General features: G+C 38.0%; 1 protein-coding gene across 1 annotated transcript in view; it reads left to right on the top strand.

The window, feature by feature from the left end:
* Positions 1-26,840, top strand: part of MIPOL1 (mirror-image polydactyly 1) — a 159,703-nt gene that overhangs the window by 85,366 nt on the left and 47,497 nt on the right. Inside the window, exon 11 of the mRNA XM_059819538.1 lies at positions 25,480-25,574. Within this exon, the coding sequence (XP_059675521.1) occupies positions 25,480-25,574 (95 nt within the window). The remainder of the gene's footprint in view (positions 1-25,479; positions 25,575-26,840) is intronic.

Here is a 26,840-nt window from a genome sequence, read left to right as displayed (position 1 = left end):
TAAGGGGTATATGATTATGCAGTCTTTGTTTTCACCTTCAGATTTTTAGCTTCTTTCAACCAAATCTGACAGAAGAATAACGGTTGGATCCCTAACAGGGTTTCTCTCTTCTACTCAGTTGCCAATTTTCATTAAACTCCTAATGTTCCACTCAAGGAAAAGTTGAGGAGAACTTTATCAGTAGCCAATACTGTTTAGCAGGAGACAGCTGTGCAACAGGGTATCACTACTGTCCAAATGATGGACCAAAAAAGGTAAGTAGAGTGAGCTGGAGGTATTGTAGTAGAAAGCAATAAAGGATATAGGTAGAATCCATTAATTTTATGAGGACATTGGAAGGAATATGAGGTTGTTATTACGAGCAAAGGTGGAAGGAGGAAAGTGTAAGAGAGAGAGAGGGTGAAGATCAGCATCAGACAGGGCTTCATTAGTATTGTCGGTACAGAACTTACTTGATTTTTATACTGTTTTTTAAAGAAATCCATTTGCCCAAGGAATTACAAACATTTTATTGTCCATATAAACTTTTTTCTTTTTTTTTCTTTTATCTATCAAAATACTGCATCTAGTATCAGAACTGCAAATTTTAAATCTATCAAGAGTAGTACAGCCATGGTGAAGAGCTTCAATCATTTATCTCTGTTGCTCTTTTTATGCTACATTTAAAGTGATGACATTAAGCCTTGAAGGGTTTTTAACTTATCAAATTAAAGTCTATGCCTTTCATTAGTTTTTAATAGCATGAACACCAACTGATCTCTGGCAGTTTTGGGGGGAGTAGTGAAGATGAAAAGAGATGGTACTTGAATTAAGTTGATGTTGAAAAGATACTGGCACCAAAACCACCTCTCGTAGTTTTAAACTCATTCATTTTTGTGGCCAAAGATTCATTCAGCGCATTCAGTGGCATTTCTGACTTGGGGAATTTTTATTTTTTTTTTAACAAAGTCAAAGAGAACTGAGTCTTATTTTTAGATACTTAGAATAATTTCACTTATTTCTCTTTAGAAGAATAATCTGTTTAGCATTTCAATATGAAAACCTTTTTAGATACATGTTGCTTACGCAAATACTCAGAAAAGTTCAAAAAAAAAAAATAAAAAAATCAAAGAAATTTTGTCACAGAAAAGAAAATGGTATGTGAAAAAATATTTATCTTTATTTTTATTCATATGTTCTGCTCCTTTTGACCTACCTCTGAAAAGTACATTGAGCTTTACATTCTTCTCTTCCATGTTTCTGTACAAGTTATTACTTCTCTCTTCTCACATCTTACACCATACCTTCAACATCATGCAGCTTTCTTCTATTCCCCATTCTCAAAAATGTTTTCTTTGGTCTTCCCTCATTGCTTTCCTAACTTATCCTTCCTTTTTTCAGCCTGGATGTTTGTTTCTTCCTCATCTGTCTCAGCCACTTCATTGGGCCAACAAGAGCCTGAACATCCCCAAAGACCTTTGTCCCATGCTAAGAGCTGTACCTAAGATACTGGTATTTTCGTGTATGTTGGCTTTAGTTGTTCTGTGAAGCAGAAAGATTACTTCAGGTCCCCACTAATCAAGCGGAAAATGGATGACATGAGCAAGATGTGAAAAGCTCATTGGTAGCCCCTGGAGAAGTATTGCATTCAAAGTTGACAAATTGCAGGGGATTTAAGGAGTGCATGATAGGGCAAGCAAATGGTCTTGCTTTCAGCAAAGTTATTCATCAGAACATTTGTCCTTTCAGGAAGGCAGGTTATTTAGACAATAATTATGACTATTATGTACATTCACAATTGTACAGTGTTATTTGCTATACATGCAAAAAGCTACACTGAAGTAGCCAGTTAATCAAGAGTTAACCTCAGTTCTGGCATTTCTGAAGCGAGCATCTTCATTTACTCCCCTTTCCCCTGAAACAGTATGTTAACATTTTTCATTACAGGATCATGTGTGCTTTATTTCACAGCATTCCTGCTCCACACAGTATCCAGAGAACAGCCAATCAATATATTTTTTTATCTTCTTTGTTCATTATGTGTGCCAATCCCTTGTTTACTGGATACTGTTCAAACCTTTCCCTGAAAACAGAATTTTGAGTAACCATCGTGGGGATTTTGTGTAGTATTCAGTGTTACAAGAACCAAAGGTTTAATAAACAACGATTTAATGCATTTCTGCAGGAGTGTTTTCTTCATGGGGAAACCAAAGCATGACGAAATTAAAGTCAAAAGTACTCACAAATTCTGCATGCCTATTTGAGACGTACAAGACTTTACCTTTTAGAATATTTATCATTCATAAATTCCTAGCATTTAAGGCCAAGCCCAGAAGATATTTTTATGTAATTTAATTGGTCTTCTGAATATCACAGATAACTGATTTCACCAGTTGTCCCTGCATTGAGCCCAGAAATTTATGTTTGTTTAAACCTGCTTTCCAGAAAGGTATCTAGGTCTGATGTAAAAATTCCAAGAGGTGGGGAGACCACCATTTCCCTTTGATAGTTTGTTCCAGTGATTCAAGTTACCCTTACTCGACTAGATTAAAAATTATTTCATAGCCTCTATTTTCTGTCCGTTTATCGAGGGACAATGAGAATCAGTAGCAACACAAAACTATTCCGTTCCTAGTACTTGATTTACCTTGTTCAGAATTAGCACGTGTATCTCTGTAGATCTTTAGTGAGTAGGCATATCCTCAGGGTTTTTTATAATCTGAACAGAATAAGCTCTTTCACTACATGCCTTTTTTCTCTAGTGCTTGCATTACCGGTATGGCTCTTTTCCACATCCTCTCTGGGTTTTTAACATCCTTTTGTTTTAGAATGTGGGCATAGACGCATAAGCGTTTTTATATCATTGTTTCTCAGTGTCATACGTAAAGTAAAATCACGTTAATTGCTTCGCGAGCATACTTACTGTTTTTCTGTGTATACACCAAAAGATTGTATTTTCCCAGTTTTTCCACAGCATTATACTGTCACCTTGTATTGCAGTCCCAGATCTTTTTCAGGGTCAGTGCTTTTCAGAATATGGTTACCTTTTCTCCAAGCATAGCCTGTGTTCGCTGTTCTTAGACTGAGAGTTTTGCATTTGGTTTTATTAAAATGCTCTTGATTTGAATACGCCTAGCTACCAAGTGGTCCAGAACATTGTTTTGTCATCATTATTTACTTACTTTCCGTGATGTTCATGAACATTACTAGCCATGTCTACCTGGTTCCGAGTAATTGAAGGATACGTTGAGTAAGAATATGCCTAGTACTGATACCTGTGCAACCTTACGAGTATTCGAGTATTATTCAGTGACAATTGCCTCTTAGAACATGGGGTTTTGGTGTTTTTTTTTTTAACTGCGAGCCTGTTATGAACCCACTTAAGAAATTTTTTCTTGATGGTGCGTAGTGGTTTGGGTTTTTTATCGGTCTGTTATGTCTGACAAGTAAAAGCCTAACAAATCTCTGCACAACATCCGCTTCTAATCTCATCAAAGAAGGAAATCAGATTTGTTTGGCAAGACCTATTTTACACAAAAACATGTTGATTGGGGGTAATTATATTCTTTCATTACATTCTGTATTAATTGAATCCAGTGTTTTCACTTATGTGGCCCAGTTTTAATCCCACTAGCCTTTTTTTTGTTTAATATTGACACATTGTTAGTGCTCTTCCAGTCTTTGGGAATGTCCTGTTATTTTAAGACTGATTAACAGGGATCTTCTCTAACAACCCCGCAACACCTAAAGTGAAAATTGTCTGAACCTGTAAATGTAAAACTTGTCCCTCCTTGATTTATAATAAACTGAGAAGTGCTTATTAATTCTACATAAACTGTAACTATATCATCCTGGTTTTTCCAAAGACAGACCGACTTATATACTGAACACTCCTGGGGGTTTTTTGCATTACAATTTATGGTATAGGCATTCCAAACTTGGAATGGTCTTACACGTTCACTGTTCCTTTCGTAATTAGAAATCCTTAATATCTGTAGTCCTGCCAGTGATGCATTTTTCCTTGATGCTTTTAGCTACTCTTATCAATTGGCATCGCTTCAGAACTTCTGCCTTTTATGATGTATTTGTACTTTTTTTCCTCTCTAGTTTTGTGGCTTTTTATCATATGTTTGCTTTATTTACTTTCTACATGAAAAAGGAGTTCTACTTTCTCTTGGTTGTGAGGCCAGATTTTTTTTTATAGCCACCCTTAAAGGACTCTCCAGTTTTCCATCATGATGTTCTATCCTTGTTTCTCCCAGTTTTGAAGTACTTTGTATACTTGTTTGAGTGTTTCTGTGCATGTAAAGATTCTGGTTGGGGTTTCCCATGTGGAATTCAGTTGGTTTATTATCACTTATCTCTAAGTATTTATCAATCTCCAATACAGTGATTAACATCTCTTGTGTTACAATAAGATTGTTTACCTCATGCTCATAAATAATATATGTTTTTTGAAAGTATAATACTAGTTTATAATTGTCCACACAAGACTCCCAGAATACGTGTCCTAAACTGAAGTCCCCTATAGCACCATTATTTTCCTTTCCAAAGATTATAGATACATGCTGAAGAAAAACTTGTCCTGTGCCCTAGTTAATTTGCTGACCAGCAAGTCTTTCTTAAGTTATGTTAGTTAGCATATTGACCTTTGCGTATTCAAGAGCTGTGGTCCTGTGTTACTGATCACTCTAAAAGGAATAATGGCATGGGGGGTTTTTTTAAGGTATCCTGTTCCCTTACTGCCTCTCTTATCCGTCCTGTTAATCACAGATTTTAACATGCCAGTTGTCCACAAGATTTTAGTAATGCTGGTCATATAAAATGTATTCCCATCAATGAGAGTTTCCTCTTGCTGCTTACCCAGATTCCTAGGATCAATACATAAACAATTGAAGAGATTCTTTTCATTATATTCTTTGCCACATTGGTTCAACTTGCTCGTTAGGTGCTGAATTTGAGCATGTACCTCATTTGCCTTCCAAATAACCTCCCCTTGTGTTGGTGATTTAATATCCTGGCTGCTCCAGCTAGTTTCCAACTGAGAAGATTAGCCTCCTACTTGTGTGGTGTAGGCTGTCCTGTTCATACAGTCCCTTCTTTCACTGATGTGCTGTTTCTCAGATTGAAATCTGCTCTTTTCAATCATGGATGACAGGCAGAAAATGGTGGAAATAAACTTTCTCGCTTGTGGTAACTGTGGATAGCTGCTTACTTTTTAATTTTCTTCTTCATTGTTTTCAGTGCAGTTGAAGCCTTCAGTAATTTCATCTGAGGTCTGGTGTGGAGGCATTATATAGCATTTATGTTCTGTCTCGCCTTGACTTCAGTTGCAGCTGTGAGTGCACGATACTTCTGCAGATTAGACATGAGGGATTTATCTTGCATAGTCAGAAAATGGGTAACATACTATGAATCCCACTGAAAACTTTCAGTTAATTCATGCTAAGGTGCCTTGACCAAAGGATGGATAGATTCCACGACTGCTGAGCAGCATTCAGCTCTGTTAAATATGAAGTGTATTTGCTCTCTTACTGTGGTCCCATTGCAATGGCTTCAACAAAAGAAACAGGAATAAACAGGTAACAGGCTCTTTCACTGGGCAGGGATGATTCATGCCCAGGCATAGGTCCACCCTGTGCAACAATTAGAAAGAAGTCTGGAAAAAAAAAGATCATGCAGTTAAAAGTAGAATCACAATGCATATGTACTGGTAACCTTACCTATGGCATTTCCTAATATTTCTGTACTTGACTTCATGACCTTATTAATGTCCTGCCAAGGAAGGGGTTCACTCACCCAGCTTTAGCTGCCTCTTGTCGGGGCTCCATTTATAGTCAATACAAAGAGGGGGACATATCACCACAAGACAGTTCTTCCCTAAAGACAAATGCAGAAGATAAGTGAAATGTTCTTTGGAAGTGCCTGATTCACTTAAACTTTAGGTGGCTGAAGGTAGGGGAGACAAATGGCATCATTTCTTTGTCTGTAGTTTTTGTGTGTATAATTATACACATAGGTCTGTGTGGAAAGATACACTCAGAGATGGATTTAGGTGCGTGTGGCCCTGTACATCCATATATACACAGTGTTGACATGTAGCTGTACATAATACTGTGTTTCTCCTCTACTTATAGTACTTCAAAATAAATCCTGAATCAAGCCTCGAGTGTGTTAAAGTTGCATTTCTGAATTGAGCTACTGAATTTGGACCACGTCTTAATTTGCTTTGTTAGTCACTGCGGAGAGCTAGTAGTCCTGTCCCCCAGGTCATCTCGGTAAAAATGTGTTCTATGTATAGCAGTGATATGGAGGTCACTCTGCCTGGTAAAGAGCGGCTCCTTCCACTTCAAATGAGCTGAGAACTTCTCAAGACGTGGTATGTTTAATGGGCTTCTGTGAAAAGCTTGATAACGCGTTGAACAGTGAAAGGTTGTCTGACTTTTGTCCTTCATTTTTTTATAATGAAACAGGGTAGAGATGTGTTCCCTGGAAATCCAGGGGTATGTTTATTTTTTTCCTTAATCGGTTGCTAATGATATCTACATTTTTAACAGAGGTGTTTAGGAGATTAGGCTAACCTTGAGAGAGGTTCCCTAGCATTGTCCTTCCCTTTCTTGTATGTAAAAATATTAAGTGTAAAGCCATTACTTACCTTCTTAACAAAAAGTTCTTCATAAAATTAAATTCCTAAAATGCGTGTTGGCATAGGAGATTTTCCTAGTCAATATTCCTTATTAGTGTTACTTATTTTCTTCCTGTGGAATAACAACTGCAAAATGTGTATGTTACAATTATGCTGTAGGAAAGATTATGAATGTTTAGTTTAAATTATTGTATTTTTTTACAAACTTTTGGAAAGTTATATTTTTTTAATAATAATTTGTTTCAGTGCAGTAATAATGAAATAGCAAGGTACTTTTATTATCAAATATACTTTGAATTTTTCAATCAATATTTACTTACTGTGGTTTTTTTTTTACTTAGCTGTGAAGTTTATTGTAGATACCAGCAGTTAGTGTTTATAGCAACAAATATTTCAACCTAAATGCTAAATTATGATAACAATGATGATATTTGTAGATACTAGGAAGTGATTATTCCTGACCATAGTTCTCCAAAATACAATATCAGGAGGGTTAGAAAAAATCCCTTAAAAATAATATATCTGTAAAATAAAGATTTCTGAAGAGAGTAGGACAAGCAAAGAGGTTTGCTAGTTAACTCAGTCAAAGGAGTGGTTACCTAGAGTTGAAAAAACATTGCTGATTACAGACTCTGAGCTAGCAGTTTATCTAGGAGAGATAGAAATTTTGTTTTATATAAAAGGGCTTATTTGCAGAGAAACTGGCAATTGAACTGCAGTCTGGTTGATGTAAAAAGTAAGACTTTTTGTGGAAGGTTATATATCACCTAGATGCTGGATAAAGTTCTCAGAATTTTTCAGAATACCACAGTGCAGTAAATTAAAAAGAAATCTAAGTTTTATAATATGTTGTATTTTAAATTTGTGTCACACCGTGAAGCCTCAGCAGACAGTCTGAGTATTAAATAATGCTTCTTTGACTGTAGAAGTATCATTTTCTTGAAGCCTGAAAAATTAATTAATCTTTGTAGGAAATAAGAAGTTCATTAATTCTTGCCAACAGTGGCAATTTGTTAGTGACTAGACCAGAAGGAAACCCCTCACCCCTACTGAACTTACTGTGACAACTTTTATTGACTTCAGCGGGAGCAGCGGTGGGCCCTGTGTAATTAAGTCCAGTGAACTGTAAATATTCCTATGACATAATTTTGACAGTTACAGTTCATCTTTAATTATTTACATTTCATAAGTTGTCACTAACTCTTTGCTAGAAGATTTTATTTGATATTTTGAAAAACCATGGTCTATTGATGGCATCTCCATTCAGGTGCTGTTAATATATCCCTAAGAGCTGGTATGAATGAGTACCTTCTTTCCCCTCAAGAGGTGCAGCATAGCTGGATTTCCATCTTTGAGACATGGTGGGACTTCAGTGTGTCTTCACAAATCATGAACCAAGACTGGCTACCAGCTTCGCTGAAAAACAGTATCTTTTGGGGCTGAACTTGCAAATTTCTTAATTTTGTGAGTACACTCTTTTGGAGTATTTGATTTTAATGTATGAGTTACTCATTTTATTAACTCTGATACTTGAATTAAATTTAGGGAATATCTTTTAGAGAAAACAGTTAAATTTTACCAGCTGCCAGGATTCTGGGCAAAGGGCAAAGCAATATTGGTATAAATGAAACAGTGATAATTTATAGTTTTTAATATAAAAATCAAAAGTCGGTCATATTATGGAATACAGAAAAGACATGATTTGAGGAAACAAATCTTTATTTCTTAATATTTAACTTGTATTCTCGAAAGTTTTTCCTGCTGCTTTGACCTCTAACAGTAGTAGTGGTGGATATTAAGATACCAGTCCATTTCACCTGAGGCTGTTGATAATTCTAGTCATCTGAAACAGCTTCTTCTAAACAGTGTTTCTAGGATGTAGTTCCTCCCTCCAAGGGGAGTGGTCTTTTGTTAGATTATGTAAATCGAGAAACTCATTCATTACCACTGCATTGTTAATTCCTGCCTTAACCTGCAGAACCAGGAATCACACGGCACTTTTCCTGCATACAGCAAACATGAGAAGCCACTGTTCCTGCATTTGCTTTGGTTTCTTGGGGGAACTGAATGAAAGTAGATTCAAATCAGCGGGGGATTTGTTTGTCAAATTTTGCAAATCAGGCTGCAGAAAATGGAGTTTTACAAACCCCATTCAGCAGTCCAAGATATCAAACTCGCTTCAGTTTTCAATATAACGTTCATACTGACTCTTTCAATCTTAATTTTGATTGATTACTTACCAGCAGAAGTTTATACTGAAATCTTTCCTTTGTCCTCTTTATCCCTTGCTCACTCTTCATTCTTTCTATGTCAATGATTAACACCATGACGTTACTTGTTGCTGCAGTAACTTTGTTTCAATGCAGCTGTTGCCAGGTGAATTTACTTGAGCGCTTGACTGTCACATTCACAAAGATTTTATGAGATATCAGAAAAGTTTTGTTTCGGGCAGCAGTCTTTAACCTTACATTCTCAGGGAACTGGCCTGTGCTGTCTCTAGGTGTTTTATTTGACAACAAAATACAAAGGGAAACACACTGTGTGTTGATTCCAGGTTATGTACCTTGTTAGCAAGGTAGATACCAAGACATTGAAATATACTGGATTAAATTCACGGGGACAGATTTGCTGTGGCCCTGATGCAGTAGAGGTTCACGAGGGGCTCAGCAGACAGAATGTGTCTGATTCATGTGTTAATTCAGATCTTAGGTCTGTTTTTCAGCTGGGAAGTGTTGCTGTAATTAGATGGTGAGTCTGGTGAAGCTGTGTTACCAGACTGTGACTGTTGCAAGACAGGAGACCAAAGTCCAGGTGCTTTCAGCTCGCTGACAGCATGCCAGTGGCTACGCAGAACACACCCTAGGGTACTTTTCTGCTCTTAGAGTAGGGGCTGGTGGTTAATTCTGCAGAGGTACAGTGCCAGTTGTGACCAGTTCACAGGCTTGGAACTGGTCATCCCAACTGCAGGATTTAGGCAGCAGAGGCCCTTGCTGCATACATGCAGTTTGAAAGTTTCCTAGAGTATTTCTTGGCCGAGGTGAAACAATGTTCACCATCATTTTCTTCTGCAAGGCTTCAGGTTCCTGCTTGCTTTGTGGTAGTTTCTGCCATGGAAACCCATGCAGAACACCAGCTGTGAAGAATTTCCTGATTTCTATCCTGAATTTAGTTAATATCTTTCTACATTGGATACAACCTTTCTTCAAATCTCTTCCTCAGGCAGAGCAGCCCTGTACTGTCCATTGCTCAAATTAGTTCCTCGTTGGCACAGTCTAAATGTTAACTTTCCGTTGGTAGACCAAAGCAGAGTGAGACCAAAACTAAACCGCTTTCCCCCTGTCCCCAACTCCCCCCACACACACATTCATGGATGACAAACAAAAGACAAAGAGCCAAGTTTTGCCTTCCAGGGGAAAACCCAGCGTAACGGCCTGAAAACACTGCAAGGGTAGAGAGAAGCAGCTGGAAAAATAAGAAAAGAATTAAAACGAAATGAAAAGCCGTTGCTTAAGACCATTCCTTCTTCCCTTTTCCCATCTTTTTTAGCATTCTTCCAAAAGTAGAAAACTGACAATTAGGCTCAAGTTCTCTGTTTCTTTTATAGCATGCTGTGGGTTCCTGTTAATAGATGTGAGAATGTGTGTATAAGGATCCATGTCAATTTTCTTGCCATAATGGCATGGTTTTTTCTTTTGAATCTGAAGTGGGAACGAAGTACATTGTTTTGCTTTATTTCAAAACAAAAAATAATGTCTCCTGCAGTGTATCTTTCCTAAAACATAGCTGCCATGGGAGTATGATACATTTTTACCCATCCCCGTTGTTGAAACTTTTTGGCTAGTTGATTTCTTTACATGTCACTTAAAACATTGGTAGCTCCTGTTAATTGCCCCAGTGCCTACTGATGAGCCCAGAACTGATTGTCAAGCTCCCCTACTTAAAGCTCAGAGAACAAGCTGCTTATGATGACCCAACAGAGACATAAGGGAGGTCTATGAAAGGGAGAGTATTCAACCAGCCTTAATCCTTGTTTTCAGTAAGGCAGTGTCTTTAAGTGCAGACTAATTAGTGAATAGACATGGTTGTAGATTCTTGTAGACACGTCTTTTGTTGGCTTGAGATGAACTGAGCAGCTAATAGAAATGGTTTAAAATCTCTGCTTTGCTTTTCTCTTAATGCACTTTAATAGGGTATGGAGATGAGAAAATATAAATCAAAGCAGGAGCAAAAGTAAATACAAACTACCTATGTTGATATATTCCATTTAGATGTTAGCAGTTACACTTGTGGCTCCCATTCATGGAAGTCTGGCCCCATGCTTCTAGAAGAACTATTCATTTTATAGCCTTTGATGTATATCAATACTAGAAAAGCATGCTTTTTTTTTTTCCTGTTACAGTAATGTATTATGCAAGCATTACTTTGCATTTAAATAGTATGTTAAAGTCATCAATCACAAAATGATTGATCAAGATAAGCATAGTTCTCCCATTTTAGTGCTAGGGAAACTGAATTCCAAGAAGTGAATTTCCTTAAGAATTGATGGCATGCCTGAGACTAGGACCTAAATCTCTAGAGGAGTGGCCCCCCTCTTTAATAATTTGTTTATCGTATCTTATTACATATTGTATAATAAAATTTCCTAACAGGTAGGAATAACCACCTGTACATTCCAAAAAGTCATTTATGGTAAAATTGAATGCAAGGAAAGGCATAGGGGGAAACTGAGTTAATGATAAATGACATCTAGTCATAGTCACCTGAAAGACAAAGCATTCCTTAAAGATCAGCAAGACATTTGAAATATAGTACGAGGGTTAAAAAAAAAATGTTGTGGGGTTTTTTCTGGTTGTATTTCCCCTAGTATTTGCATATTGCTTGGCCTTGACACAATGCAGATAGGAAGCAGACATAGCAACTTACTGTTCTACTCATTTTCTAAAATTAAGCATAAATTGCAGTGATATTCAATAATAGAACCTTGGTTATTGACGCTCATAACCTTTTTGCTGCCTTTATCACCTGTATTATCGATAGGAGATAATTACTGCAAAGCAGCTGGCTGTTGGTTTTAGAGAGTGTCAATTGTTCTCCTGTCCCAGCTGTTGGCTAATAAGGACAGTCAACACATCTGTTTCAACAGCTGGTAATTAACAAAAGCCTAATTGCTGCAACTCTTTTAACAACAGATCTATGAAAGAGTAGGGATGTGGAGGAATATTATTTACTCAGTGCTCTGCACTTTCTGTGACCAGTTTCTTTTTTCTTTTTCTTTTTCTACTTTGAACACCACTGCCTTTGTCTGACACATTGAATGGCAGGAGAACACAATATGGTAATCCAGAGCTTAAGTTTTTCAGATCTTTGTTGGTGTTTCTTATTGCAACATTTCTTTGCTAAGTTGCAAGATAAAACGGATCAAAAGCATTTTGTGGAGTTTCATGCAGCAGCTACAATCCGCAGCAGTATGCCTACGCAATAGGGCTGCCAATCCAGCAGCCTCCAAAAGAAAGTAATGGGTTTCCCTGTTTGTGTATGAGTTTAACAGTCCTGCACCCCTTCCCAAAAAAGGTGTCATTATTCTGAAAGTGGTGGTTATTTGAAGAATTTTATTACTGCTGTTCAGATCCTTCACAAAATTTGTTGCACAGAGGGTGTTTTTTTCCTTCCTCTGATGAAACCTGCATATGTTGGTCAGTTTAAAAGTAAATGCCAGGTGGCACCTTGCACTGCACAAATCTCACCATCATTACAGAATTGGAGAGAGTTGTGCACAATGGTTGTCTAAATATCTACATTTATAGCATCAGTCAGCAAACACAAAGTCAAAGACATTTCTCTTCATTAGACTTGCTCTGTGTATTATCCTTGTGTACAGCACACATATAATTGGAATACTCATCACTAAATAGAGAGAACGCATGTATACAAATACAGGGAAATGTTAATCCCATTGAAGTCAGCAGTGAACTTCTGTTGGCTTCAATGGGTCAGGATTTTCCCTGCAAAACCAAATTTTCTTAAAAGCTGGAGACAACTTTGGCATTCATTATGCTACCCATCAAAAGAAAGTGTTCAAGTATTAATGGAACTATTGCCTGAAGTATTATCCGTTAGGCATGTATTGCAGATTGTGTGAAAGAGAGTCTGTAAAAAATTCTAAAAAATAGCATTTAAAGTGGTATTTTGAAGCGGTAAACTGATGATGAAAAAATTGTGATTCTTTGCTAAAAGTTAGTCAAGATCAGTTGACTAAACTTGTCTCACTAACATTTCAGTTGGCAAATATTTCTGTACACTGAGTTCTTAATTGTCTGCTGGGTATGTTGAAAGGTATATAAGAAATTCTACCCAAGTGCTTGCCATTGACAGAATACAGATTGCATAATTAAAAATATTCTGGCAAGACAAGTTTAGTTCAACAGGTGTTCAAGTGAAGAAATGTATAATAGGTGCAGTGAAAAAGTATAAGATATGCTTTGAACAAATAAAAACAGAAGCATTGGCTAAAATTCTAACTGTAAGATAGTAACGTAGAGAAGTGTTTCTGGGTTTATCAGGACGTGATTTTTGTACGCAAGGGTCTTTGGTGATTTAAATGGTTTATTTTGTCTTGCACAAATAAGAGGAAAGAAATACACCTTCTGCATTAGATTATACTGTGGAAAATTGCTGGAGCATGTGATAGTTGACAAAAATGTTTCTCTTTTCAGTGGGTTATTTTGTTTCATTTTGCAAGTTATGATTTTAAAGAAAATTACTGTGAGTAACATATCACTCTTCTCATTCCCTTCCCTTCTTCTTCCTTTCTCTGAAGATTGCAAGAATTATCAGATATGCAGTAACTACCTTTTTTTCCAGTTCAAATGTAGTTGAGTCTGAGTGAGTTGCAACAGAAATTTAGAAGTGTTCTGCAACTACGCACCAAAACTTAGGTAGGAAGTGAAAAGAGTGCTTTTGCCCAAGGCAAGGATCTGATAGAATCTAATCAAATGGATATGCAGTAGGGGGAAATACGATTACCTCAGATAAAATTTAGTAAATAGATTTTTAGCAGAAAGGACCAGAAATCTTTAGTATCCAAACATACTTTTGAGTCCTGAATGAAGGTAACTCACCTGTATCAACAGAACTCATCCAACAGTATAGCATCCATAACAATCCATGGAGGCATCCGTCCCCTGCTGATTCAATAGGAAGGTGCCATCTGTTGAATCCTGTCCTGTACTTTTTCCATCAGACAGATGTTTCCTCTACAGACTTAAATGTATGTTCTCACAAACACCTCTATTCACTTTTCTTACTTTAATTTTAAATCCTTAGTCTGAGTTCTACTTAGGTGGAAAACATTGCAGTAAGATTGTGGAGAAAGCAAGATTCAGGGAGTTGCTCTGGTCAAAATCAGCACCAGCTATTCAGACTCAGTGTGATTGATCCCTTTTACACACCTAGAATTGCACAGATAGAGAGTAAAACAGTTTTAAGTTATCTGCTGAGGATTCTGTCATCACAGGAGACATGATGGTAGCTTGTTCACGGTGTCTCAGAAATTCACGGTCACTCCAGTTGCACAAGTGCCTCGAGGTAGTGAAACCTGCAGCCAGCCTCAGGAGCAGGCATGCAGCTTAGTCTTTTTTCCCAAAAGTGCTAGGCACAACATTAATCCAGCTGGAGAAAGAGTCCGAATTGTCTTGCTACGTTGTCTGATGAGAACTTCAGATATCAAAGTAGTACTAACAGGCTTGCCAGATTCAAAGTTGGTTTTAGAATGCCTTGGTAGTTAAGGTCTGGATGTGTCAGTGTGGGGCATATATTCATGGATTCTTTCTTTTTCCCAGTTTTCCTGCTAACAGATACATTTATTCAATAATGATTTATTCTTTTCATAAGTGTAACAGTTGCTTTTGAACTCAGCATTTTGATTCTGAGTTTCTGTGTGTACGAAAATATCAGATAAATTTCAGTGTGTATACCTGTTAGTAATTCATTTTCCATAAGGTAAAGACCACAAGGTGAAGTATTAAATATTAACTCTTCCCTGCCTTTCCTTCCAAATCCTGGAAGAGTTATGGACCGAAACAGTCCCACTGAAATCATTGGGACAATTCATTTTTATAATCCTGTACAGACTCATGGCTTTTATGAAAGAGTTGTAGTTTAATTCTGATAGTGGGATTAGACACTGCTGCCTTCTGCAGAAGTGCTGTCTGTCAAGAGGTAACAGCCATTCTGTCTCTTTGCATGGAAGGTTATAATTTGGAGTATATTATCACTTAGCACAGTTATAAGCTTTGGAGCGTAAATTGTTAACTCCTTTTTTGCTCAAGTTACTGCCTTGCATGCTTTTTTCTGCCCCTTTTATGAAGCATGAATGATTTGAATGTACATATTTTCTTACGGAAGAGAGACTTGTGAAATGTTGCAGGCTGCCTCAGTTGGACTAAGTGTCTCAGCTGGACTGGTGTCACGATGAAATCAGGGGTAAGGAACTGTAATAAGTGAATGTCTCATAACACAGAAGCCAAAGGATAACCAAGTCCAAACGGCAATGGAAGGGCATGATCAGTGGCTGGTCAAAGGTCAAAGCCAAGGACTTTACTGTAAGGGGGAGTCTGCAATAGAGGTTGGGTAGTGAAGTAAGGTTAGAAAGATTTACCCGAGCAAGAATTACTCCTGCATCCTCAGAGTGGAGCTGTGGGTGACACCTGTTGAACAGTCGAGTACCTCACCAGCCTACTGGGAGTGAGAGAAGCAAATTGTCGGTCAAACTCATATGTAAGTCAGGTTTATCAATGTTGGTCAAGTTTATTAAGCCCTTATTAGTTGACAGGACCAGTTATCTGTACCTGCTGTAGTGACTAAAATAGGATCAGGGCATGGGCTTGCACAGTGACATGCAATCATCTATGCTTTTTGTTAGAAAGCTCCCTGGCATGGTTTTAACCCACTCTCGGGGACAATTCCTTTGAACAATGCTGTGTACCAGGGCCTGTTCCCCTTAGACAATCTGGTGTTAGCAGCCCTTCCTTTTAGGGGTGGATGGAAGACAGCTTTTGACGTCGTAACACAAGGCAGGTCACGCCAGTAGATCTCAAGGCTGGAAGCACACTTTCTGGCTGGTTCTTTTTAGCAATAGAGAGGTGACTGCTGTGGTCAGTTTGGGGTCTGTTAGCAGAGCCTGAAAACGTACCAGATGGAGAGCCCTGAAGGCGCAAAGAGTTTCTGGCTGCAGCACAGATAAAATATGTCTAGCTGTAAGACAAACTTTCTTCTGTTCTTCTGCCAGTTCAGTTCCGCCCCAAACTGGATAGGAGACTTTTGGGGCTGAGGGAAACGTTTTTATTGAATAGGGTCTTTGTTATCGCAAAGCTTCTGAGGCGACATTACAACACTACCTTTTGGATCCTGTGCTGATGACTTGCTGTTTGTGGCAGATACTGACTTGATACCATAAGTGGCCAGAGTTATTTGCGTGGACAACAGATTTATCATGGGTGCTGACATTTGAAGCTTTCCCAGACTCATCTGCCAGTAGGTCTCAGACACCACCTGGAAGGCTTCTTCAGCTCACTGCAGCCTATGCAGTCGTTGCCTTCTTGATATCACCTAAGGAGATTGCCAGTAAAGTTTGTGCCTGCTTTCAAGTCCAGTTACCTATGCAGCCGTGAAGGGGGACATAAGAAGGCTTCTTCAGATAAACAGTAAACACCATGCCCAAAACAGCGTGCTTTATTTTCCCTTCAAATAAGACAAGTTTCTCTGTATTGCTGATGTCTTTCCATTATTTATTTGAAATTGCATTTTTCCAACTGATTTTCAGAGCAGAAACAAAGTGTGTGATGTCACCAAGGCCAAACCTGAATTACAGAACATGAAGAAATGTGCCCTTTCTGCATGCCCACAGCTGTAAGCAGTCTTTAATCTGAGACGTAAAGGAATTAACTTACTTTTGTTATTTTCATATAGATTCTAAAGCCATAGCTACTATGCGAAAATAACTGTTGTGAATGGCTTCTTGCTTCTCTGTCAAAAATCTTTTTGATTGTTTTCTTTTGATTTTCTTTTCACAGTGTGCATCATGGTTTAGTAGTGAGAGAAGTACCTACCTATCTACTTGCTATTTTAAAGCACGTCCAGCTTGTGTTCTTAGTAAAATCCCCCCTACTAAAAGGTCAGCATCTCTGCACATGGTGTTATTTATGTGCAAAGCCCAATCCAGCTATGAATGTGTATTTTGGAGCTGTTATCCCTGAAAGTTTTCAGGAGTCTTTTTGTTGTCACTAACATTGTATCTTACCTGAAATAAGTTTTGTGGTATCCTTAGGTAGTTATCCATATGCACATAGTAGGTACATATGATGTTCTCTCTGGGTTTTTTTAGCTATGGACTCAAACAAATGGAAACTATAAATGAAATCTTGACCCTGGGAGGTCAATTACAGTTTTGGGTCAGTCTCACAGGGGCAGAATTTCAAATTAATCTTCTTCACTCTATGAATCATTCTTTACAGTAAAATGGTTCCATGTATTAGTCTCACACATTCATCACATGCCTTGGATTGTCCTTTGAATAGCTAATTTTTTCTGCAATTTCAGTATACCATATATTGCTTGGAAGAAGTATGGGATATTACAAAATAATACTGCAGATGATGAAGAAACTTTGTATCAACATTGTATCTAGGGTTAGATGAGCAAATTCTTAATTCTCAGTGAAAAATGTCATGAGCATTTCATATAGACACTTTCTTGCATAATGTGATAATGGATTGAATTGACCTGTAAGATGTGCTCGTTTGGGTACATCATTATGTGAAAGAGTAAACTGCTTGTCAAATACTGCTGGTACAGTGCACTTCCCAGTGTGATGTGACCATGCAGTACAAGAATGAGGCATTCACATCTTAGGCATAATGGTTCAACTGGTGTTGCTTTAAGATAATTAGTAGATATTAAGTTTGCTGTTATTGTAATAAAATGAACAAGATATGTACCTAGTCTGGGCAAAAATGCTATTGGATCCTTTCATTTTCTTTGACAAAGCAGTAAAAAGCTATTTGGTGATGTGTTTGTTTTTTTTTTTTCCTCCTGATTGCACAATCGGCATAATATTTGCTGTGGCCTGTTGCTGTCATTCCAGTCACAACAGGACCTCTCAGAAATGAATGACCATACAAGCAATATTCATATGATATGATCCTGTATTCTGACTGGGGAATTTGTTGTTGCGATGAAGACAAGAGTCTGGACCTCAGATAGTAACATCTTTTACAAGTTGTCTGAAAAGTTCCCTGAAAATATTAATATATTAGGGATAGCATAAAGACTGAGTTGGGGAAGGTGGCATTAGGTAGACTCGCAGCACAACACTTCTTGAAAATGACAACTCCATTTTGGAATAAAAGGGAGATTAGAGCGTTACCATTTTTAACATTAACATTAAGACATTAAGAAAACATTAAGACATTCTTTGTAAAGGAATTTATAAAGATGCATCTATACATGCTAAAAAGCCAGTGTTGATGCACTCACATCATATATGTGAAAACCCTGATTTCAGGTCCCTGATCCAAGTTGGGCACCCTCAAACATTTTGATGGTTGGGCTATGGAGTCAGTCTCCTTTCCCACGATGCATCTTCTGTCTGGATCTGCTTTTCATGTACTTAGCAATTTAATAAAAAATCATCTGTGCCAGTCGCAGAGAGAAGACATAGACCAATGCAAGTCAGCAGAAACATGGGTAATTCACATGAATTTAGAGCAGGGAAGTATTCTCACTGGTGGGAGTCTGGCATGTCCAGAGTGAGTTAATGCAAGAGACTGGGACTCAACATTAGGTTTCTGCATCCAAAATGAATAACCTAATCACATGGCTTGGGAGGAGTTCTCTCTTCTCAGAAATTCTGCCTGACATTCTTCTGAAATATTTCCATCTAAACCAATGCATCTTAATAGGGCATTATTGTTCCAGTGAAACAATGTTTTTTATTTTAAAAAAAGAAAAGTTTCATTAACTGATATTTATTCTGACCAACAATAATATTAGATTGTAGAGTAAAATCTTATTATGGTTAATTGTTTGATCCTGATGCAAACTCATAAAGGTCATGTTTGCCATTGAGATCCCATTCCTTTGTGCCCAGAGGGAATGTCAACCCGGGTGTGGTTGTGGCGGTGTGTTGGGGGAAGGTGTAGCTTAAAGGCTGTTAGAGTTCCCACCACCGCCACTGTTACCCTGAAATTCACACACACAAACAATCCTCAGATGATTCTTCAGGGTAGTTTTCTAGCTGTACTGATCCTCCACAGCAGCGCAGATCCATCAGGGATCAGTAATACAGTTGCTTGATTTACTCCAAGTTAAGATAGGTTTAGTAAAAACTACTTCCATTAGAAAATGATGTCTTGAGAAACAACTTTTCATGAATTTCTAATGATTTCAGTTGGTGTTCCGAACTTTTCCAACTCAAAGAAGTGTTATTTGGTGAATATTTGAAACTACATTTCAAACTTCAAAAATTCAACATGAAGTTTTAATTTTACATTTTCAATTTGGATTTATTAATGTTAATTATGTATTTCATGATGTGTCAATAATTTCTAATATCTACTACATTACAGTTCTAATTTTCACTTTTCATTTTTAAAATCGTCAAGGGCAGCTGATACTTAAATGCAAGTTGAAACATTTTATCCAATTTTCTAGGTCAATGTGTCCCCTGTTTGTATTGTAATGAAACAGTTTGACACGTTAGCACTGTGATTTGAAAAACAAGGAGATCACTTAGTGTGTTATTAGAGTGCTAGGCATTTTTAGTCCCCTCATATTAGCTGGAGTCTTTTTCTTGACCCTGAAAACCTCTGATCCCCTAGTTAATAAGACAAGTGCTTATATTCTTTTCTAGATCAAAGCGTCACCTGCTTCTGTCATTGGTGGAACAGTTTGATATGTTGACACTTTGATACAGAAAATAAGATGAGCTGTTGTAATCTGCACTAAGTAGCAGCTGCTAATGTAAAAATAACAGAATGGTTAGAAGTTGGATGTCATAATGTGTCACAACAAGACCTGCCTCTATCATGCGGTACGTACTTCTCTTATTGACATGATGTGTAAAATGTAAAAGCATTAAAAATAGTGTAAGATAAAAATATTTCTTCAATGGTTTAAAAACATTTTTCCACATTTTTTTCTTGCTTATTCATTCTAATTCAGAATGAAAGAAACCTTTATTCCCCCTCCCAGTCTTCAGCTGCCCTGAGAATACACCTGACCTCTTACTGTCCCGCTAGCCTGCTAATATCAGCAGAAACATACTTCTGCCTCATGAGAAATGGGGGCAATTCTCAGTTGTCTATTTGTGGCTAGATTCCATTTCAGACTCCAGATAACATAGGACCAAAGGAGCAGAAGGACACCTTATTGCCATCTTTCCCCATTATACAGCTCTACCAGTGATTGAGTCCGTGAATTGCAGAAATTACCTTTGAGACTCTGCAGACTTCTCATCCAGCCTTCTTCTAATCTATAGGAATATCCTGGATCAGTAGAAAGCAAACTGTTGGTAGCAACTATTACTGAGTTAAGGAATACCTGTGCGTTAACAGGTATCTCAGTCAAGCCGGGGGAAAATGCTTTGGGTGGGAAGGGTGTCAGTTCTAATTGGGTTAATTATAATCTCAATAAGAATAAAATAAGAATAACTCTTCTACAAGAAGAGTACTTATTAAGCAAGAAAGTTATGTCTTAGAAAACAGGAGATATGGAGTCAAATGAAAATTGCCAGAGGTTAAGCTAAATCAGCCCTTGAAAAGGAAATTAAAACAAACAATAGTGTAATGACTGAAATGAGAACAAGGAAAGAGGAAATGTGCCACCTCTCTGAGAATGGCATGGAGATCAAGGATAATCCGGATTAGGTCCAAAAGTGTGTGATTATTTTTTTTTTTCCCTCAGCATTGGGCAATGATGATGTCAGCTATGAGGACGGGGGTTAAGAAAGGTGAATATATGGAAATGGAGTACATCATAGCTGTTCAATAGATTATTGTGCTCAGATTGAGATAATGGATGGTTTTCATCCCCAATTCTGGAAGAGCTGGTACCTGAAATTGCAGGAATGACAGTAAAGTTCTTTAATAAATTTTATGAGGCTGTGTACAGTGTAATATGACAGGGAGTTAGCAGAGGCAGCATCTATATTTAGAAGGGCAAAAATCATAATTCTGACAATTGTAGACCAGTTAGTCTTTATTGTGAGGTTTCAGAGTAAATTTGGAAGGAAAATGTTTTTAAAGCATGGATCCATCAACAGTGGATTGAAGTACAACTTTCACCCAAGTAAGATCATGCAAGAATTCTTCTTTGGTATGATAACTGGTTATTTAGCCAAGGAAATTTGTTAAATGTAGGCTGAGACATAAGCTTATATGTGGTGCCATACGGAAAATCGTTAATTACAGTGGAGAATGTGTATATTGTTATTTTACAAGCAGGCACAAGCATAATGTGGGAAATGCTGCTTGCTGTTAACTGAGTGCACCTAGCATCTCTTGTTTGGAAGGATGGGCACGCTGAGTTCATGTCTGTCTGCAAAATGTCATGTACCCATGAAGGAGATGAGGGATTAGTCAAAGGCAATAAGGAACTAGTTAGCAGGAAGGCAACAGCAAACAGCTTTGAAAGGAGAAACGTTAAGGTCCAAGGATTTCAGTAGTGGAATTTCTCTCCAGTTTCTCACCAGTTGGTGCTGAACCAGTTTTCTTTGATGCTGTCATTGAGAACCTTTGGCATGAAGAGCAACAGCGTACCAACGAAATTGCTTGATGATGCAGAGCTGGGAGATGTTATTAATACAAAGTGGATATACTATTAATACGAAGTAAGTTCAAGCTATCTTGCAGAAAGATTGGAATGGCCTCAAGTACTGGAAAAATAAAAGCAGTGGGGTGGAATTCAGTGGTACCAAGTGTAAGGTATCATCATTTTGGGATGAGTAAGAATTTCCACTGTTAGCTGGGTAATATCAATGGGCAGGAGAACAGGTAGCAGAGGGTGACTGTGAGCAAAAGGGATGCAAGAGTGTATCAGGTAAGATGTTTCCACTGGAGTTAGGACGTACTGTTAGCAGAGTACTGATGAGAGATGGGTTTGAAATGATCAGGAGAATGGAGAGCCTGCTTACGGAGAGGTAACGGAAATGGTTGGTTTTTTAGTCTATGTAAGGAAGGAAGAACATATGCTCTCTATAAATACATAGAGATGTGAAAATATATATGCTCCCTATAAATGCATAAGAAAAAAAATCAGTAAAAAGATGACACTATGAAGCTTTCTTACTCAACTTCATTGAATGATTTTTTTCCTTCTGTTGAATGTTGAAAAGCATTATAAAAGCCATCTGTCGCTGTCAGGGAACCTGACAGCATAGGATGCTGTGTGTTCTTACCTCTTTCGATTTAGATTAGAGTTGAAGGTGCTCATGTTTGCCCTAGAGGAATTAGGAAAAGATAAAAACTAGTTTTACCCTCTGTTTTCTTTGCTTAAGTCTTGTATTTTTCCAGCCTTTGCATTAAGAAAACACATAGCATTGTTCATTTAAATATTTTGAAACAAAAGCAACAGCAAAAGGATCAATAATGAGATTTTCTTAGTCAAGATCTAGCTATTTTAAGTTTGATACGTAGCAATTAGCTTTTAGATTTAATTGGAAAATTTAAATTTTCAACAAGTAACTGTTTGCTAAAATGCAAAGTGGGAGAAGTGTAGAAACAAGAATTCTCTTTTTCAGGAAAGTGGGGTGGGGGACAGAGAAGGAGGAAGGACCTATCCACGTTAAACCAAATATGAAAGCATAGGAAATTGTGGCCAAAACAAAATGGTGAGAAAGAAACCATATCCCAGTGATCAAAATACCCTTTCAGAGTTAAAAAGGAACTTCACTGAGGGTGACCCCTATACCAAAGTGGTGACCAATCTCACCTCTAAATTGACCTTTTTAGGGAAAACCTCCACCAGAGGAACCTGAGTGTAATTCTTTTTCTTCTTGTTGCTCCTTCTTTACCCTACCTTCCAAAAAATTTAAACAGAACTGATCCGTTTCTGTGAAGAGTTCTGATTTCCACAGCTTGACATTTTCCAAAGGAATAATATTTTGTTAAAAAGTTCCCGAGCAGCTATTGTTATTACTAGAGGTGAGCTCATGTAGGATTTTTGCCATGTGCACTATGGATGGATTTCAATATACATTATAGGAGTCTTCCAAATGTTTTATGGTAGTGCAGGCACCACTATTTTAGTTAGCAATTTAACTTTGTGATGGGCACTGTTTTGCTTTCCTTCTTCTAGTGAAGGAAGGCATCTCTCTTTTGGGAGGATATTTGAGTCATTTATTTGTGTTTACCACTCTTCAGGCCTGTGAATGATGGGTTGTTTTGTTGCATGCTGTGCACAAAAACTCCTGTGCTTGAATTTTTGTTGGTCTCATGCAGCTCCATAGTATCAACCTCACTACGTGCTGCTGCGGAGGTTAGCAAATGTCTACTTCTCTTCCCTTCAGTCTTTGTTGCTGGTTTTTCTTTTAAATTCAAAGCACCTGATTCTGCTGTTATTTTTACTGGTGCAAACCCAGATGCAAACCCAGTCAAATCAGTGCAGTTTTCTTTGCTGAAAAACTGACATAAATAAGAGTCTTCAGACTCTAGTGCCTTCTGACTTTTGTCCTGAAAAGCAAGTGGAACATAAGGTGTATTTTTTATGATAGTTCACCAAAGAGACTAGCCGTTAATCTCTCCATGAGTAGGTGTGTCAGCTGCAAACATTTCCTTCCAGTCTCCCATTTCAATCACACTTCACAGTACACTGAAAATTGGCAAGGATGTTAATTATTGGCCTCTAGAACAAACCACCTACTTTGATTCAAGCGTGTTTTCCAATTTTTAAGAATGTTGTTTCACCTACAGAACAGTATAATTACAGAAAATAGCTTGGTTTGGCTAACATCCTTGTGTTCTGCGAGTTCTGCTTGCAAGGCAGCAAGCAGCACTGGGCAAGAGGCTCACCTGCAGAGGATTTTAACCTCTTGCTGACAGGAGTTAGGGCTTGCCAGCATCCAGTACATTGTTTTCAGTATCAGAAGCTCTAAACCACTGTCACTTAGAGGTTAAGCATTAACACTTTCTGCTTTTAAAGCTGAAGGAACCCTCCATATAGTAAGAAAGTTTGTTTTTATTCTCCAGGGAACTTCCTGTTAAAATTTTATGAATGTCTGTTACCCTGTAACAATTACAGCCGTGGGTCCTGTACCCCGGCAATGCAAAACCCTGGGTGCAATGTGACACACTGAGCAGCACTGTGCAGAGACAGGTTGTGTAGCCGCATTTGTGCAATGTAGTGTTTAATAAAATTTGCCAGGAGTCAGCCATGTATCCAGGACATGATTAATCAACCAGCAGAATAAATTGCCCATAGATGACTGGGAGTTGACAGTAAACAGTAAAACACCTGCCTTGAAGACTTACAGTCTTAACAGACAAACAGGAAACAGAAGCAAGTGGGAGCCCTCTTTTAGGAGAGAGATTTTGAGGCGCACTGACAGAGTTGTTCATGCTTATACAGCAAGTCTGGCAGCGCTAGAGGCTGAACTCTGGGCATTTTCCCTTGTGTGTTCGTAGCTTATGTAACAGGTCTTTAATTTACCAAGAAACTTCCACAGCACTGTCCTGAAGAGTTGGCAGAATCTGCAGTCAGCGTTTCTCACACATGTGGCTCTTGGTTTGGGGCTGTACAATTTGTACAATTAATAACTTACACCATGAATTAAAAACATTGGAAAGCAGCCCAATGCTCAGGCTTATGTGTCAAAGAATTGCTGTGCAAGCCTGATCTTATTTGTTGTTACAATAATTAATCATCCGCTGATTTTAAGATAATTTATATGGTAGCTGGGCCCTCAAGGGAGTCCTGCAGTGCTATTGAAACTGGACATTTTAAAATTAATGGTGATTAAGCTATAGAGCCGTATTAAATATACACAAGTACCTATTTCTCCTGCCTCCTCTTTAACTGTAAGGCCGTGTCGGGGCTGGCTGCCTTCCTGACCTTACAAGACACATGCTGCAATTTCCATAATGGCCATGAGTCACAAGCCCTTCGCAGCACAGTGTGAATAAACAGTGGGAGGGGGAACATCCGGGAGGGTTCACAGGTGGGACATGACAGTGGTTTCTCAGGGATTCCCTCGCTCCACTGTAAACCAGATCCTGGGTGAGAGTGCACCCAGATCCCAGAGCGAGCTGGCAGTGCCAGTCACAGCAGCCCCCCCCGGCTCATCACCTGCCGCCGCTCAGGGTGTGGGTTATCCGGCAGCTTTCCTGCCGGTAACATCAGCCAGTGGCTCCCAGCACAGGAGCCACGCTTCACAGCCAGAGAGCCATGTGCAGACCAAGAGTCGCGCGTCAGTAGTTTGTGGCTGAGTGCCTTGCTTCATTCTCTGTATGCTGGTCAACAGTTTTGCACTATAGGAATGTTATATCGATATGAAATACGTTTGCTGAGAAACACTTAACGGAACTGAAGAGGTCTAACCTTAGCCATTCAAAAAGTTTACCATATACGCAAGGGAAGCCATTCAAAACATCACCCTGCTGGGAAAAAAAAACTAGAAAAAATTGCAATGCTAGAACAAGAAAGGATTTTTTTCACAAGAATTACATAAGTGGTATTACAAACAGTATAACTTTATGTATGTAATTATAATAAAGCTTGACTGAAATGAATGCACAAAGGATTGTTATGTTTTCAAAGCAATATGGATAGTCTGCATAGATTGTATTGTGTTTATTGTTTTGCAGGCAGACTTGATAGCCTTGCAACAAGAAAAAGAGGCTACTCTTCAACAGTGCAAAAAATTAGAAGGAGAAATCCAAACATTGCGTGTTTATTACAGGTAAAATAATTAATAGTAATATAAATCAGTGACTCATAGGGGAAATTTTCTGTACTGTGTCTGACTGTGAGTGAGGAAATGGCCTTATCAAATAGGTATTTGTTGGAAATGTGAATACATCAATGAATCAAGGCCTGCATTTCTGCTTTACTGCTCACTAACCGTCTCTTTGAAATAGAATTCCTTTTCTTATAGCCTAAATTTTCGATTAGTTTCTTCTGAGGGAAGGGGAAGGTTGCTGGCAGGTGATTCTCATCTAAATTAAAAAGCTGTGTTATAGCAATGCATTCACTTAAAAACACGAGGACAAAAGAACCGATTGACATAAATGCTTGTTTGTTCCCTGGTTGTTTGCACATACCTAACTTAATCAACATAGATTTTAAAATAATAAAATCTATAATTCTAAAAGACTGCTCTCTTTTCAACCCAAACATACTACATATGTTTTAATTCCTTACATTCTGTAGCAGTACATAGGATGAGAGAAATAGCCATTCTCATTAATTTAGGTGGGCTGCACTGGACATCTGCATGGATCAGTTGGTTTTAGTCCCTAAGGAAAAGCTCTGTGTGGTCCAGTGAAGGAGTTAGGTGGTTTTATGAAGTGATGTTGGGTTACAGCTCTCATTTCATCCTGACCTCCTGTGTGAGAGGGGATACAGAGCTGCCAGCAGGTCAAAGGCAGGAGAATTGGCATCAACACAGCAGAAAATTGTGAATCTGAAGGCTGAATGTCTGTGTTGAGACATGTGGGCTGCAGAGGTAAATAATAAATGTAGTGTGAGTATTATGTTCATTGGAAATAAAGAGGACTAGTTAGTTATGACTAAAAAGCATTTGCAGTAGCAGAACTGTGTATGTTTTCAGTGTTTTAGCATTTACAGGTGAAAAATACTTGGGTTTCTAGAGGTTTTTAGAGTTTCCCCTTCTCCTTAAGTTTATTAAAACCTTGGAGGGAAGTTTCAAAAACAACTTTTGTTCCTAAATCTCACAGGCATTTATTTAAAGCCTGTTAATAGTGAATAGAAACCCCAAGTAATTTGTGATTATTGCTTTTAATCAATTTGGTCAGCACAAATTATGGCGTGATTTACCAAGCTAGAAAGAATTTATTACAGTGCCCTTATTATTCACTTAAATGGGATTTGTAGAATAATTTAAAAACAGAAATGCAATTTTTGTATTGATATTTCAGAAATTAACAGTTTGCTTGGGTTGGTCTCTACACATTGCAGGACACTTTTCACTGACTTTTGAGTTACG

This window comes from Gavia stellata, chromosome 7 (assembly GCF_030936135.1).
Source record: "Gavia stellata isolate bGavSte3 chromosome 7, bGavSte3.hap2, whole genome shotgun sequence".
In the NCBI taxonomy this organism is placed as follows: domain Eukaryota; kingdom Metazoa; phylum Chordata; class Aves; order Gaviiformes; family Gaviidae; genus Gavia; species Gavia stellata.
This window is presented reverse-complemented; position numbering and strand designations above follow the sequence as displayed.